A 15,386-nucleotide genomic window follows, 5' to 3' on the forward strand; every position below is an offset into this window, starting at 1 on the left:
AAGTGGTTAAATTATGTTAAAGAGCAGGGTCAAAGAGTTTCTGCTGCTCCTATTTTCAATGTATTTACAAAAGAGAGAAGATGCAGAAAGGAGGAACAATGAAGGCACTGCATAAGATGTCTGATGCAAAATGGATCACCTCACTCAACTTCACCATGGAACTTGATCAGCTGCTGTGGCCACAATTGTAGCCTGAGAAAGGTTCTGGACAGTAATGTCTATGGCCTTCAAAGTGATTATGACTAAAACCTTTACACCTTGGGGCTGTTCTGTGCTACGACAGGTAACATTAATGATATATTGCCTTTGTTGTGCACTGTGTATCAGGACGATCATTGAGGTTCACTATGCCAAGGCAAATGTGTTCACTCATAGACAGAGCAAAGCAGGACGAAGAAACAGAAAGCTTTGCATGCATTATTGTCATTCCAAGTGCCATAGGCTGCATTAACAGTGTCTTGATTCATGAAACTTTATCCTGTTTTTAGCATAATTCATTCTCTTTGGCTGAGATATAACATGGAGGCCGTGGCCCAGACCATGAGCTCAAAACAGGGGTCACCCTGGTTGTAGAAGCGAAGATGCTATTTTACATGGTTAGGCAGGGTCAAAGCTTCCTCCCCACCTGATCCCTCACAGGGCATGATGTCCTGCCTCTAAGTTGCCAGCCAGTTGGAAAGTCGGCTACTCTTAAGTTCCAGCAGCATTACTGTATGAGGTAGTCACTTCTGGGACATTAGCCTGGCTCAATCAGGGGCAACGATGAAATCTTCTGAAGCAGATAACTGGGGTTGTTTCAGTGGCAGCAGTCAGGTGAGATGGTTATGTATGAAGGCAGTGATAGGAAGCTAGGATTAGGATTAATGAAGCTGGACAGCTTTTCCACCATGGCCATTAAAATAAAAACTATGTATTTCTTCACACAGGTTATTCTAATTCCTTTAGCTTCATTTTTTGTAAATCATTTTGTTAGGGACCAGATCAGAAACTGCAAGGTACATTGTACAGTGATTTGGAAGAGGGAACTAAACGTATTATCTCCAAATGTGCAGATGATACAAAGTATGGTGGGAGGGTGAGCTGTGAGTAGGATATGGAGATACTTCAGCAGGATGGAGACAGGCTAAGTAAGTGGGTATATGCATGGCACATGCAGTATAATGTGGATAAATGTGAGGTTATCCACTTTGATATCAATAATAGAAAGGCAAATTATTATTTGAATGGGTGTAAATTGAGAGAGGTGGAAATGCAGCAAGACCTTGTTGTCCTTGTGCATCAGTCACTGAAAGTAAGCACATAGATACAACAGGCAGTAAAGAAGGCAAGTAGTATGTTAGCCTCCATAACAATAGGATTGGCATATAGTAATAGAGATATTTTGCTGCAATTATACAGGACATTGGTGAGGCCACACCTGGAGTATTGTGTGCAGTTTAGTGTTTCTATCTGAGGAAGGGATGTCCTTGCTATAGAGCGACAGGTAAATGCTTTAGGACTGAGGTAAGGAGAAATTTCTTCACTCAGAGAGTGGTGAATCTGTGGAATTCACTACCACAGAAAGTAGTTGAGGCCAAAACATTGTGTGATTTCAAAACAAAATTAGACAAAGCTCTTTGGGCTAAAGGGATCAAGGGATATGAGGGGAAAAGTAGGATTCAGGTATTGAAGTTGCTGATCATCCATGATCTTAATGAATGGTGGAGCAGACTTGGAGGACCGAATAGCCAACTCCTGCTTCTATTTTCTGTTTCTACGTTTCTATGAAGTTAGCCTAGACCTCAATTTTTTTGGATTTTGGCATTAGGACGAGCATAACCTGTTTTGCTCCAAGTATGATTTGATTGATGTACTAGGAAGCTTTTATTAAAAACAAAATTTATTTACCAACACAAGTAAAACATAACAAAAAGAGTTAGTATAACCTTTTACCAATTGAAATACTTTACTTGACAAAGTATAATTCTTAACAGCTAACTATCTCTATATTTCAAATTAAAGCAATATCTTCACATATAGTAATCCCTTGTCAGAATAAGTTAGCCGCTCACATGGATGCTAGATCCACAATTTTTTAACTCCTCTGAACAGATGCAGGAAGACTTCTGACTTCGATACAGCAGCTTCCAGAGAAAGGGACTTATTTCCTGGCAGATCCCAATTTCCACATCTAGAAAAAGAGAGAGATACACAGAGAAAGCTACCTCACTCTGAAGATCTCAAGCAGCAACTGACTTGATCTCTCTGTGTAAGCCTAATCCTGCCTATTCATGTGATTTTTCCTATCAATCAACCTTATCAAGCCTTACTTTGAATAAACCTAGGGGAAAATACTAAAGTAACAGAATAGCATTAGTCTCGATTAAAACAAACATTTTAGCAGTTAAGATCAATTATGCTGCTACAGTAACAACATGGAGACTGCTGGTTACAGACAAAACACCACCAACAAATAAAACTGACTACTAAAAGAAATCCTGCACAAGAAATATGACACAAACATTTCAACATTTTTTAAAGGCACAGTATTACCACATTCTTTAGATTGTAAATAGAAATGTCTGTTCGCCATATTTAGCCATGGCAGTAAGCTAAATACATTCAATTTGTTTGTTTTGTGCTTTAATTCCAGAGCCAGAACACAGAAAATTAATAAAAAGATCTCTGGATGAAATTAATTCCCTAACATGCATAAAGTTTTACTATAAGGACAGAAACGAACGTAGCTATATTTCCGTTGTGTCAGAACCTGGGTAAGTGGAAATATATAGGCAAGTACTGAGCTTGCCAATGTAATCAACAAATTTTTATATATGCTTGATAGAATTTAAGAAGGTATATGTGTTACTGTTCTCAGCCATTACCCAGAAGTAGGATATATCATAGGAAAATAAAACTGCACAAAGGCAATTTATTGGCAAAAAGCGAGTGAATCTTTAAACAGGGACCAGGTATATCAAATACCAAGTCATAGATATAATGGAAGGATGAATGGATGAGTGACAATTGTATTTAACATGAACAAGTGCAAAGAAATGAGACTAAGGAAGAGAAATAAAAGTGGGAATCCAAAGTAAATGACCAAAGATAGGACCATGAAATAAAATTATGAAGTTAGTGAAAAACTCATTAATACTAAGAATACATTGTGTGACAGCAATAAGAAAAACCATGGATGTGTAGCCAGAGGGGTAGGGCAGAATTCTCCCATTGAGGACTAAGTCCCATGGTGGGGGCAGGGATGGTGAGTAATTCAACTGGGAAGGATGTGAAGACACACCTTTGGATTATCCTGACCTACTTATGCTGCTTGAGTAGGGCAGTGGACTAGGAAATGTCAAGGGAGGCCTGTAGCGGGAGTCACAACCTGTGTCCTGCCAATCAAGACTTTCCCAAGCCATTTTTGACAACATAATCAACTTCGCACTGGAAATCAGTGCGAGGCTGATTGCAATATTGAAATCTTCATTTCCATCCCATTAGCAAGTTTGGAAAGGTGTTTTCTGGGCTCACCAATGTTTCCCACCCCATTCCTCCTGCTGGGAGAAGTGCCCACCAGTGAGGATTAAAGCTGATCCCCATCAATAGGGACCAGGCACAATTACCTCACCAGTAAGAACAGGCTTCTCTGGGAAGTTGGATGCGGAGTGGGAGTTCTCCTTGGGCAGTGCCAGTCTGGCACCCTGGCACTGGTGGAAGGGGCCAGACTAATGGGTTGTTAGGGGGAAGGGAAACTTCTGCTACTCTGCATTAGGGATCAGTGGGGGAGAGAAGAGGGTGATCAGAGCTGGCTATGGAGGAGGGGGGGGGGGTGGTGTTGGGTAAGCCACCGGGGATGACATCGGTAGGCCAGCAATCGAGAGGCCACTGATGGGGAGTGGGAGAGGGTTATTGTGGGGGGGGGGGGGGGGGGGGGGGTGGAGTGGGGGCCCAGGGAGCATATGTCAATCTCCCTGAGAGATCGACGCACAGTGGTCTGCTCAGCTAACTGATGCCAGCCTCTCAGGTGGGATTAGGCCCTGCCTGCCCCGCCTTTGCTGGTGTGAATCCCCTGGCAGCCTCTGTGAAGATGTGGAGATGCTGGCATTGGACTGGGGTAAACACAGTAAGAAGTCTCACAACACCAGGTTAAAGTCCAACAGGTTTATTTGGTAACAAAAGCCACTAGCATTCAAAGCACTGCCCCTTTGACAGGTGAGTGGGAGTTCTGATCACAAACAGGGCATGTAAAGACACAACTCAATTTACAAAATAATGATTGGAATGCAAGTCTTTACAGGTAATCAAGTCTTAAAGGTATAGACAATGTGAGTGGAGAGAGCGTTAAGCACAGGTTAAAGACATGTGTATTGTCTCCAGACAGGACAGTTAGTGAGATTTTGCAAGTCCAGGCAAGTCATGGGTCTTACAGATAGTGTGACATGAACCCAAAATCCCAGTTGAGGCCATCCTTATGTGTGCGGGACTTGGCTATCAATCTCTGCTCAGCACCTTTGTGCTGTTGTGTGTCGTGAAGGCCACCTTGGAGAACGCTTACCCGAAGATCAGAGGCCGAATGCCCGTGACCCGCTGAAGTATTCGCCAACAGGAAGAGAACACTCTTGCCTGATGATTGTTGAGCAGTGTTCATTCATCCATTGTCGTAGTGTCAGGATGGTCTCCCTAATGTACCATGCCTCGAGATATCCCTCCCTGCGGCATATCAGGTGGACAACGTTGGCCGTGTACCTGGTGGATGGTGTTCTCACATGAGATGATGGCATCCGTGTTGATGATCCGGTACGTCTTGCAGAGGTTGCTCTGGCAGGGTTGTGTGGTGTTGTGGTCACTGTTTTCCTGAAGGCTGGGTAGTTTGCTGTGGACAATGGTCTGCTTGAGGTTATGCGGTCGTTTGAAGGCAAGAAGTGGGGGTGTGGCGATGGCCTTAGTGAGATGTTCATCTTCATCAATGACATTTCGAAAGCTCCGGAGGAGATGTCATAGCTTCTCCACTCCGGGGAAGTACTGGACCACGAGGGATACTCTGTCCACCATGTCCTGTGTTTGTCTTCTGAGGAGGGCGGCGTGGTTTTTCACTGTGGCGCGCCAGGAACTGTTGTTCGATGAGTCAAGTGCCACATCCTGTTCTTACGAGGATACCTTTCAGCTTCTGGAGGTGTCTGTTGCGATCCTCCTCATCTGAGCAGATCCTGTGCATACGGAGGGCTTGCCTGTAGGGGATGGCTTCTTGAATGTGTTTAGGGTGGAAGCTGGAGAAGTGGAGCATTGTGAGGTTATCCGTGGGCTTGCAGTACAGTGAAATGCTGAGGTAACTGTCCTTGATGGAGATCCATGTGTCCAAGAATGCAACTAATTCCGGAGAGTAGTCCATGGTGAGTCTGTTGGTGGGATGGAACTTGTTGATGTCATCATATAGTTGTTTCAGTGATTGTTCACCATGAGTCCAAAGGAAGAAAATATGATTGATGTATCTAGCGTACAGCATCAGTTGAAGGTCCTGTGTGGTGAAGAGGTCTTGTTCAAACCTATGCATGAAGATGTAGCATATTGAGGTGCGAATTTGGTCCTCAAGACTGTTCATGTCTCTGGATGAAGACCTGGTTGTTGAAGGTGAAGACATTGTGGTCCAGGATGAAGCAGGTGAGTTGTAAAATTGCTTTTGGAAACTGGCAGTTGTTGGCATTGAGTACTGAGGCAGTTGCAGCAATGCCTTCGTCGTAGGGGACGCTGGTGTAGACTGCCGAGACATCCATTGTGTTGAGGAGTGCTCCTGGTTCAACTGCTCCAAGTCTGCTGAATTATTTGTAGGAAATCCGTAATGTCATGACAAAAACTGGGGGTTCTTTGTACAATGGATTTCAGGATGCCCTCAAGGTAGCCGGAAAGGTTCTCACACAGGGTTCCATTACCCGATATGATGGGACGGCCAGGTGCGTTTGCCTTGCGTTTCTTCAGGAGGCAGTAGAGATCTCCAACACGGGGAGTACATGGGATGAGAGCACAGAGGGTGCTCTGAAGGTCCAGACCAAAGGTCTTGATCGGTCTGTTGAGTTGACGGGTGTGTTCGTTGGTCAGATCTGCGGATAACTGTCTGCAGACTCTGTGAAGCACAGAGTGCCGAAAATTCATTCACTCATTGTGCCCAAAAAATGAATGGGAAATGTCCCATTTTCCCATCCATTGAGCACTTAGTTTTTTTTCCAGGTAAATCGCCCCTGCCCTTATCTTCCATCCACAGCATAAAGAATTATGCGCCTGGGGTTTTTTTGCTGTCTTCTGTAGCAAGGCAGGCTTAACGAGACACGTCCAGTTGCCTTATCATGGTGTTATATTTAAAAAGCATCCAACATCACTGAGTCACTGCTGAAGAAACAAGATAGGCCTCCTGATGAAAGAAGATGGATCTCCAGGAATGCACTGAGTTTAAATAAGGGCCTCCTCAAAAACACTGAAGATGGAAAATTACCACTTGATAAATGCTGTAATGTTCCATGGTGCAGAATTGATGGCAGCCACTGTTCCAAATTCCAGGGACAGTCCATAGGCCTTCTTCAGCTAAGTCCTGAATTCTGCATAAGGAGTTCACCCAGACATGTACCAGCATATTTTCCCATTGGCATTGTAGCAAATTGGGTATAGGGATGGAATTTCAGTCAGGCTTTCACATGCATCCCCATTGATGGGATGCAAATCCATTTCATGCCTCCAGTGGGATTCCCAATCTGTCATGGAAGGCAGCAACAGAAAATCCTGCTGTTATTTCATGCCTCCTAAACCAATTTTTGTGCCTCTGGCTGAATTTTCTTTGCCTTTCCATTAGCAGGATTTGAAAATTCCTATACTGTACACTAAAATTCCTAGGAGCTGATAGAGTCTAATTTTAACTCTGTGTAGTATTGTGAAGTAGATCATCGTGAATCAACAACTCATTTTTCAAATTTTCAATTTTGCTCTTTGAACCATGATCAAATAAGACATATAAATTGAAGTGAATGGAATATAGAATAAAATTTGCTCTTTCAATTTGACCTGTTTTTGGCAGAATGTGGTAGTGGGCAGGAAAAGCAAGGTTGAGGCCACCAACAACAATGGCATCTTTCTCTATTATTGTTAGGAATGTAGAAAAAGAACTTTCCAGGGCAAGTCCAAAGATATCATACAGTACCCATCCATCAGCAACTTCTTCATGACATGGATGTCATTTATAAAAGATCCCTTACATCACGGTGGGGGTGCAGGGACAATTGCACAAGACTTCTCGCCGATGTAAAACGTGATTTAGGTCTCTTGTGAGCTTTTCTGCTCCTGTCATCACAATGTGGAGATGCAGGCGTTGGACTGTGGTAAACACAGTAAAAAGTCTCACAACACCAGGTTAAACTCCAACCAATTTATTTGATAGTAAACCCACTAGCTTTCGGAAACACTGCTCCTCCATCAGAACCTTCCACACACCTGAAGAAGGAACTGTGTTTCCGAAAGCTTGTGGGTTTACTATCAAATAAACTGGTTGGACTTTAACCAGGTGTTGTGAGACTTTTTCCTGTCATCACACCCAGCCGAAAAGAATAGGAGCAAAAAATCCCAGCCAATGATTTTGCCAAAAAGGTTACACTCTGAGTTTTATGTATAATTCTGGTTGTTATTCTAAAGGAAGAATAGAGAAACTTTGGAGGCAATGTACAAGGGGATAACAAAACTGACACCTTACGTTATACATCTGGAGCCTGTAAGAATATATTAAGGAGCATGGAATTTAGAAGGGCAGCAGTGGCGCAGTGATATTTTTGCTGGATTGATAATCCAGTAACCCAGGGTAATCCTCCGGAGACTGGGTATGAATCCCATCATGACGGATGGTGGAAATTAAATTCAATAACACATTTGGAATTAATGCCTCTCAGTTGCATTCAACTACTGCAAAGGAATGAAATCAGCAGACCATCTGGCAATGATCAAGGCACTGGAAACGTCGACAGCAAACCCAATCTGTTGTCCCAGAAAGGTCTTTCTTGCTAACCTCTGAAGGCTTGTGCCAAAATTTGGAGAGCTAATGATGACCATGAGAGTATTATCGAATGTCATAAAAGCCCAACAGCTTGCAAATGTTCTTGAGGGAAAATAAACCTGCCAGCCTTACCTTGTCTGGCCTACATGGGACTTCAGACCCACAGCAATGTGGTTGATTCTTAAATTTCCTCTGAAATGGCCAAGCAAGCAACTCAGTTGTATTCAACTACTATAAAGGAATAAAACCAGATGGGCAAGCAGTTATTAACCTTGGCATCTGAAACAACAGTACAAGAAATACAAGCAGAAGTATGCCACCAGGCTTTTCATGCCTGCTGCACCATTCAATATGATCATGGCTGATCTATGGTAGCCTCAACTCCTTGTCCGTGTCATTTCACCATAGCGCTTTATTCCTTGATCTATCAAATATTTATTCACCTCCACTTTGAATATTTTTAATGTTCCAGCCTCCATCATCCTTTGGGACAGAGAATTCCAGAGATTTACTACTCTCTCTGAGAAGAAATTTCTATGCACTTCAGTTTTTAAATGTCTGGCCCTTTAACTTGTAGCTGTGGCCCATTGTTCGAGACCATCCCATGAGTGAAAATGGCAAACCCATCCCTGTGACCCAACAAATTCCTCCACATCTGGGACGTTGTTCCAAAATTGAGGGAACGGTGTCAAAGACTGTTCAAGCAATGGCCTACATGATCAGGAGGGAAGGAGTTGCCCTGGGAGTTCTCATTATCGATATGGATCCAAGTCAACATGGGCAAGGAAACTTCCTGTTCTCCCCCCTCACCTGATGAACCAGTACTCCTCCTGAACACCATTTGGAGGAAGCAATGAAGGGGCAAGGACGGAGAATGTACTCTGGGTGGGGGATTTCAATGTCCATGACCAAGAGTGGCTCAGTAGTATCACCATACAGCAAGCTAGCCTCGCTCTAATGGCCATAGATTCTAGACTGGGACTGTCAGACCAGGTATTGAGAGAACCAACAAGGAAGAAAAGCATATGTGACCTCATCGTCAGCAACTTGTCTGCTGCAGATTAATCTGTCCATGACAGTGGTGAAAGTGACCACAGTACAGTCCTTGTGCAAATGAAGTCTGGGCTTCACAGTGAGGATTTCCTCCATCAGGTTATGTGGTACTACCACCATGCTATATGGGATAGACTTCAAACAGACCTAAAAACTCAAGACTAGGCATCCAAGAGGCACTATGGGCATCAACAGCAGAATTGTACTCAATCACAACCTCATGGCCAGGCATCTCCCCCGCTCCACATTTACCACCAAGCCAGGGAATCAACCCTGGTCCAATGAAGAGTGTAGGAGGATATGCCAGGGGCAACAGGCATACCTAAAGATGAGGTATCAACCTGGTAAAGCTACAATACAGGACTACTTCTGTGCCAAACAGTATAAGCAGCACATAATAAACAGAGTTCAGTGATCCCAAAACCAACACATCAGATCTCATACAATCCCCATAGTGGAGAAGGAAGCCATTTAGCCCATCGACTCTGCACTGACTCACCAAAAGAGACCTTACCTATCATGGTAACTGTCACATGTTCAGACACCAAGGGACAATTTAACATGGCCAATCCACTCAAACTGCACATCTTTAGACTGTGGGAGGAAACACACGCAGAACAGGAGATCGTGAAAACTCCAGACAGACAGTCACCCGAGACCGGAATTGAACCCCAATCACTGGCACTGTGAGGCAGCAGTGCTAACCACAGTGCCACGATGCCACCCTAAAGCTCTGCCACATCCAGGCATTAATGGTTGTGGACAAATTAAGTACTTGTTGGAGAAGGAAGCTCCACAAATATCCCCACCCTCAATGATGGAAAGAGCCCAGCTTATTTGTCTAAAATATAAGGCTGAACCATTAGCAACAATATTCAACCAGAAGTGCCAATTGGATGATATACCTCAGCCACCTCCAGAGGATGTCAGCATCACAAATGTCAGTCTTCTGCCAATTCTATTCACTTTCCATCACATCAAGAAATGGCTGAAGGCACAACAAAGGTTATGGCCCTGACGATATTCTATCAATAGTCCCTGAAACTTGTGCTATAGAACTTATGTTCCCAGCCAAGTCGTTCAGTATACTGCAACACTGGCATCTACCCGGCAATATGGAAAACTGCCCAGTTATGTCCAAGAAATAGGAGAAATCCAACCTGACCAATTACTGCCCTTCAGTAGATCATCAGTGAAGTGATAGAAGGGGTCATCAACACTATTATCAAGCAGCACTCACAAATGCTCAGTTTGTGTTCTGCCAGGATCTCCAAAATCCTGACCTCATTACAGCCTTGGTTCAAATATGGGCAAAAGAGTTGAATGCCTGTGGTGAGGTGAGAGTGACTGACATCAAGGCAGCATTCAACTGAGTATGGCATCAAGGAGCCCTAACAAAATTAGAATGTTCTGCAGTAAATTATTATACAAAATAATATCAGGAGCCCTCAGAAACAGAATGATTGTATATTTGCCAAAGTTTTGGAAGAGAGTACCTCAGAGAAAGGCCTCTGAAGCCGATTATACCTCACTGAAGGACTTTAAGACATTTATACAGTGAAAGTTACATAAATGCTATATTGTTAAATTCCAATATTTCCTGTCTTACATTAAATGAGGTAGGGTGTCTGTTGTTTCAAGAATGATCAGTCTTCCCTATCTTGCAGAGACACCAGCTAATTTCTTGTTACATAGAACATAGAACATTACAGCGCAGAACAGGCCCTTCGGCCCACGATGTTGCGCCGACCAGCTTTTAAAAGAAAACAACACTAACCCACTAATCTAAACCAATCCCATTTCGTCCATAAACCTATCCACAGATCTCTTAAACGCCCCCAAACTAGGCGCATTTACAACTGCAGCTGGCAGGGCATTCCAGTCCCTCACCACCCTCTGGGTAAAGAACCTACCCCTGACATCAGTCCTATAACTACCCCCCCTTAATTTAAAGCCGTGCCCCCTCGTGCTAGCTTTCTCCATCCTAGGAAAAAGGCTATCACTATCCACCCTGTCTAAACCTCTAATCATCTTATATGTTTCAATAAGGTCCCCTCTTAGCCGCCTTCTTTCCAGCGAAAACAACCCCAAATCTCTCAGTCTCTCCTCATAGGATCTCCCCTCCATACCAGGCAACATCCTGGTAAACCTCCTCTGCACCCTCTCCAAAGCCTCCACATCCTTCCTGTAATGTGGGGACCAGAACTGCACACAATACTCCAAGTGCGGCCGCACCAGAGTTGTGTACAGTTGCATCATGACGCTGCGACTCCTAAATTCAATCCCCCTACCAATAAACGCCAAGACACCGTATGCCTTCTTAACAACCCTATCTACTTGATTCCCAACTTTCAGGGATCTGTGTACACATACACCTAGATCCCTCTGCTCCTCCACACTATTCAAAGTCCTCCCGTTAGCCCTATACTCAACACATCTGTTATTCCTACCGAAATGAATTACCTCACACTTCTCCACATTAAACTCCATCCGCCACCTCGCGGCCCAGCTCTGCCAGCTTTACTGCCAGTTACTACCAGCTTTGCTTTGCACTGCCAGCTTCGAGGCAGTACAGAAGTCATAAGGCATACAAGCTGGTTGCTTAACCACATAAGTAGCCTTTGTTAAAATAAGCATGTTGTTTTCCACAATTGTGAAATTTTGCCTAACCTTCCCAATAGTTTTACATTCCTTAAAATCCCTTTAGTAAATTACATAGATTCCCAGTCCCTTTTGATGAGACATTTAGGATGCTATTTTACCATTCTTATTCAAAATGCTGGGTGAACTTGAAACTGGGAGTGTTTCAGATCCATTTTCTGGGCCTGTTTTGAGGCCTCCCCATACGCACTCTGCCTGCAAAAGTATCGGCAATTCTGAATCTCGCTGCAGAAGCCTGTGGGCGGGGCTTAATGTGCGTGAAATCCTGCTTCGATTGGAACATCCAACTGCGCATCTAAAAAAAAAGAATAGAATGCTCCTCCCCTACCATATCCCTCCTGGGCCCGATAATGCCTTCTCCTGGCCCCCATGGACATTGCCCCTCCCAACATGACTGACCCCCTTATCCATCATGACTCCCCGCCACCACTCAGACCGATCACGGTCCCCTTCCCCCTCCCCTCAGCGATGGCAGGCAGAATGGCAGGGCCTCTCCCCTTCCAATCCCACTGATCACAGGCAGAGGGGCAGTGGCTCCCCCTCTTTTCCCCCTTGTTACAGATCAAAGAGATCTAGGGATACATGTTCATAGATCCCTGAAAGTGGAGTCACAGGTGGACAGAGTGGTGAAATAGGCATTCAGCATGTTTGGTTTCATTGGGCAGAACATTGAATACAGGAATTGGGATATCTTTTTGAAGTTGTACAAGACGTTGGTGAGGCCACACTTAGAATACTGTGTACAGTTCTGGTCACCATATTATAGAAAGGATATTGTTAAACTAGAAAGAGTGCAGGATTTACTAGGATGCTACTGGGACTTGATGGTTTGAGTTATAAGGAGAGACTGGATAGACTGGAACTTTTTCCTCTGGAGCATAGATGGCTATAAAATAGTGAGGAGCACAGATCAGCCGTATAGCCAATATCTTTTCCCAAAGATAGGGGAGCCTAAAACTAGAGGGCATAGATTTAAGGTGAGAGGTGAGAGGTTCAAAAATGTACGGAAGGGCAGGTTTTTCACACAGAGGGTGGTGAGTGTCTGGAACAAGCTACCAGAGGTAATAGTAGAGGCCGGTACAATTTTGTCTTTTAAAAAGCATTTAAACAGTTACATGGGTAAGATGGGTATCAAGGGATATGAGCCAAATGTGGGCAATTGGGATTATCTTTGGGGTTTAAAAAAAAAGGCAGCATAGACAAGTTGGGCCAAAGGGTCTGTTTTCATGCTGTAAAGCTCTGACTCTATGACTCCCCTGCCGATCGCAGACAGAGTGGCAGCTGGCCCCCATCCCTCCTACCGATCCCAGGGAGAGTGCAGTGACCCCAACTTCCCCGCCACCAATTGCAGGTAGAGTGGCAGCAGCTCCCCCTTCCCTCCACCAATTGCAGGTAGAGTGGCAGCAGCTCCCCCTTCCCCCCACCGATTGCAGGCAGAGTGGCAGCGGTTGGCCTGTGGTTGATTGGAGGCAGGACCAGATCAGGAGGTGTGAAGCAGATTGATGACCTTTGCTTTTGAAGGGAACACCGTAAAGCCACTAAAGTCACTAACATTGGTTCTTCTTCAGGACTTGCTTCAGTTGGGGTACTGATCTCTACTGCTTCCATCTCAGAATCTGTGTCCTCATCACCCAGAGGAGCAGGTGAAGGGTTGACTTCTAGATGTAGCTAGACACTGGAAGTGGTCATCCCCATGACTGGTAATGAGATCTGAACTGGCACAGGCTCCCTACTATTGAGACGGTCCAGGTACTTCTTGACAATTTTTCTCTGCAGATGGACATTAAGACATGGGCCCAACGTTTTCCGTATGATCTCAGGGATGCAATTGAGGCAGTCCTGAAGCTCCTCATGTCAACTGAGTTGTCAGTTTTGAATGTTTTCTCTATCCTTGCAGAATCATGGTTCTTCTTCTATTTCTCTTGTTGATACTCCAGCCACCCACCAGGTTTGGCAATAGTAGGCTTAATCTTCTCTGATGCCTCCATGCCAATAACAATTACGCTGGGGCGATTCCTGTTGTTGTGAGAGATAGTCCTATAGCTGAATATAAATTGCGCCAATTCAGTCTCTATGAACGCTACAGATTGCTTCTTCATGCCAAGCTTAAATGTTTGCACCACACATTCAGCAAATTAAATTGATAACAGATGACAGGGTGCTGTCCTCATTTGTTTGATTCTGTTGGAAAGCATGAAAGCTTGAACCTCAGTGCTTATTAAGGCAGTGTCACTGTCAGAGATCAGGACATCAGATATACCATGATTGTAAAAACTGTTATAGTTTCTTAATGATAGCATGGGAAGTGATGGAGCCATTTGGAATGCAAATTTTTAAAAATTCATTCATAGGATATGAGCATCGCTGGCTGGCCAGAACTTATTGCCCATCCCTAATTGCCTGGGGACAATTGAGAGTCAATGGCATTGCTGTAGCTCTGGAATCATATGTAGGTAAGGATGGCAGGTTTCCTTCCCAAAAGGACATTAGTGAACCAGAGGGATTTTCCGACAATCAAAAATGGTTTCATTGTCATCAATAGATTCTTAGTTCCCAATATTATTGAATTCAAATTCCACCATCTGCCATGGCAGGATTTAAACCTGGGTTCCCAGAACATTAGCTTAGTTTCTGGATTAATCGTCTAATGAATGGCACCAGACCATTGCCTCCCCTATGTTGACTATAATAAAGAACATGGAACCCAAAAAAGGCCCAGCAAAGTCTACATGTACTTGAACCCAGGGCCTACCAAGCTACTTCCATGGATATAGGGAGGCTGAGACATTGCAGGGTGGGGGGATTTGATTCTCGTGGCATCATTCACACTGCCGATAATGTCTGAATCAAGACTGGACCACCATACCAATACCAACCAATTCAATGATGGTTGGTAGGGTATTATTTTAATGTGTTTGATTCCATTGGAAAGCATGGAAGTCTGAAACTGTGTGCATGTAAAGGCGGTACCATCATAGGGGTGACATGGTGGCACAGTGGTTAGCACTGCAGACTCACAGCATCGAGGACCCAGATTCCATTCCCGGCTTAAGTCACTGTCTGTGTGGAGTTTGTGTGTTCTCCCCGTGTCTGCATGTGTTTCCTCCAGGTCTTCCAGTTTCCTTCCACAGTCCAAAAGACATGCTGATTAGGTGTATTGATCATGCTAAATTCTGCCTCAGTGTACCCAAACAGGCGCTGGAGTGTAGTGACTCGGGGATTTTCACAGTAACTTCATTGCAGTGTTAATGTAAGCCTGCTTGTGACACTAATAAATAAACTTTAGTGGATTCTCAATGGTAGCAGGGGAAGTGGTGAAACCCATGAAATGTTTTTCCAACCATTTGGAGTGCATCTCAAACATAATTTAGGGCATGGAGCCCAAAAAAGGCTCGGCAAAATAGACATGACACACACCCAAAGCCAACCAGGCCAATCTGATGGATATAGGGAGGAAATTTCTGACTCTCTTGACATGATTCTGACCAAGTCAGTAATGTCTGTGTCAATGCCGGGCCAACTTATGTAGTTGCTGGCAAGCATTTTCAACTTCAAACTCCCTGGGTGCCATGGTGTAATTCTATTAGCATCAGATATTATCCCTATTTGGATGAGGGACAACTATGCTGGAATAACAAAACATGATGCCATCTTCAACAATGAG

The 15,386-nt window shown here is 44.2% G+C and overlaps 1 protein-coding gene across 1 annotated transcript in view; it reads left to right on the forward strand.

Annotated features, from left to right (window-relative positions):
* Positions 1-15,386, forward strand: part of LOC145344339 (astacin-like metalloendopeptidase) — a 228,578-nt gene that overhangs the window by 23,205 nt on the left and 189,987 nt on the right. The window contains exon 5 of the mRNA XM_080191469.1: positions 2,633-2,753. Coding sequence (XP_080047595.1) covers positions 2,633-2,753 — 121 coding nt within the window. The remainder of the gene's footprint in view (positions 1-2,632; positions 2,754-15,386) is intronic.

This window comes from Carcharhinus amblyrhynchos, chromosome 6 (genome assembly GCF_965287045.1).
Source record: "Carcharhinus amblyrhynchos chromosome 6, sCarAmb.v2.hapA, whole genome shotgun sequence".
Classification (NCBI taxonomy): domain Eukaryota; kingdom Metazoa; phylum Chordata; class Chondrichthyes; order Carcharhiniformes; family Carcharhinidae; genus Carcharhinus; species Carcharhinus amblyrhynchos.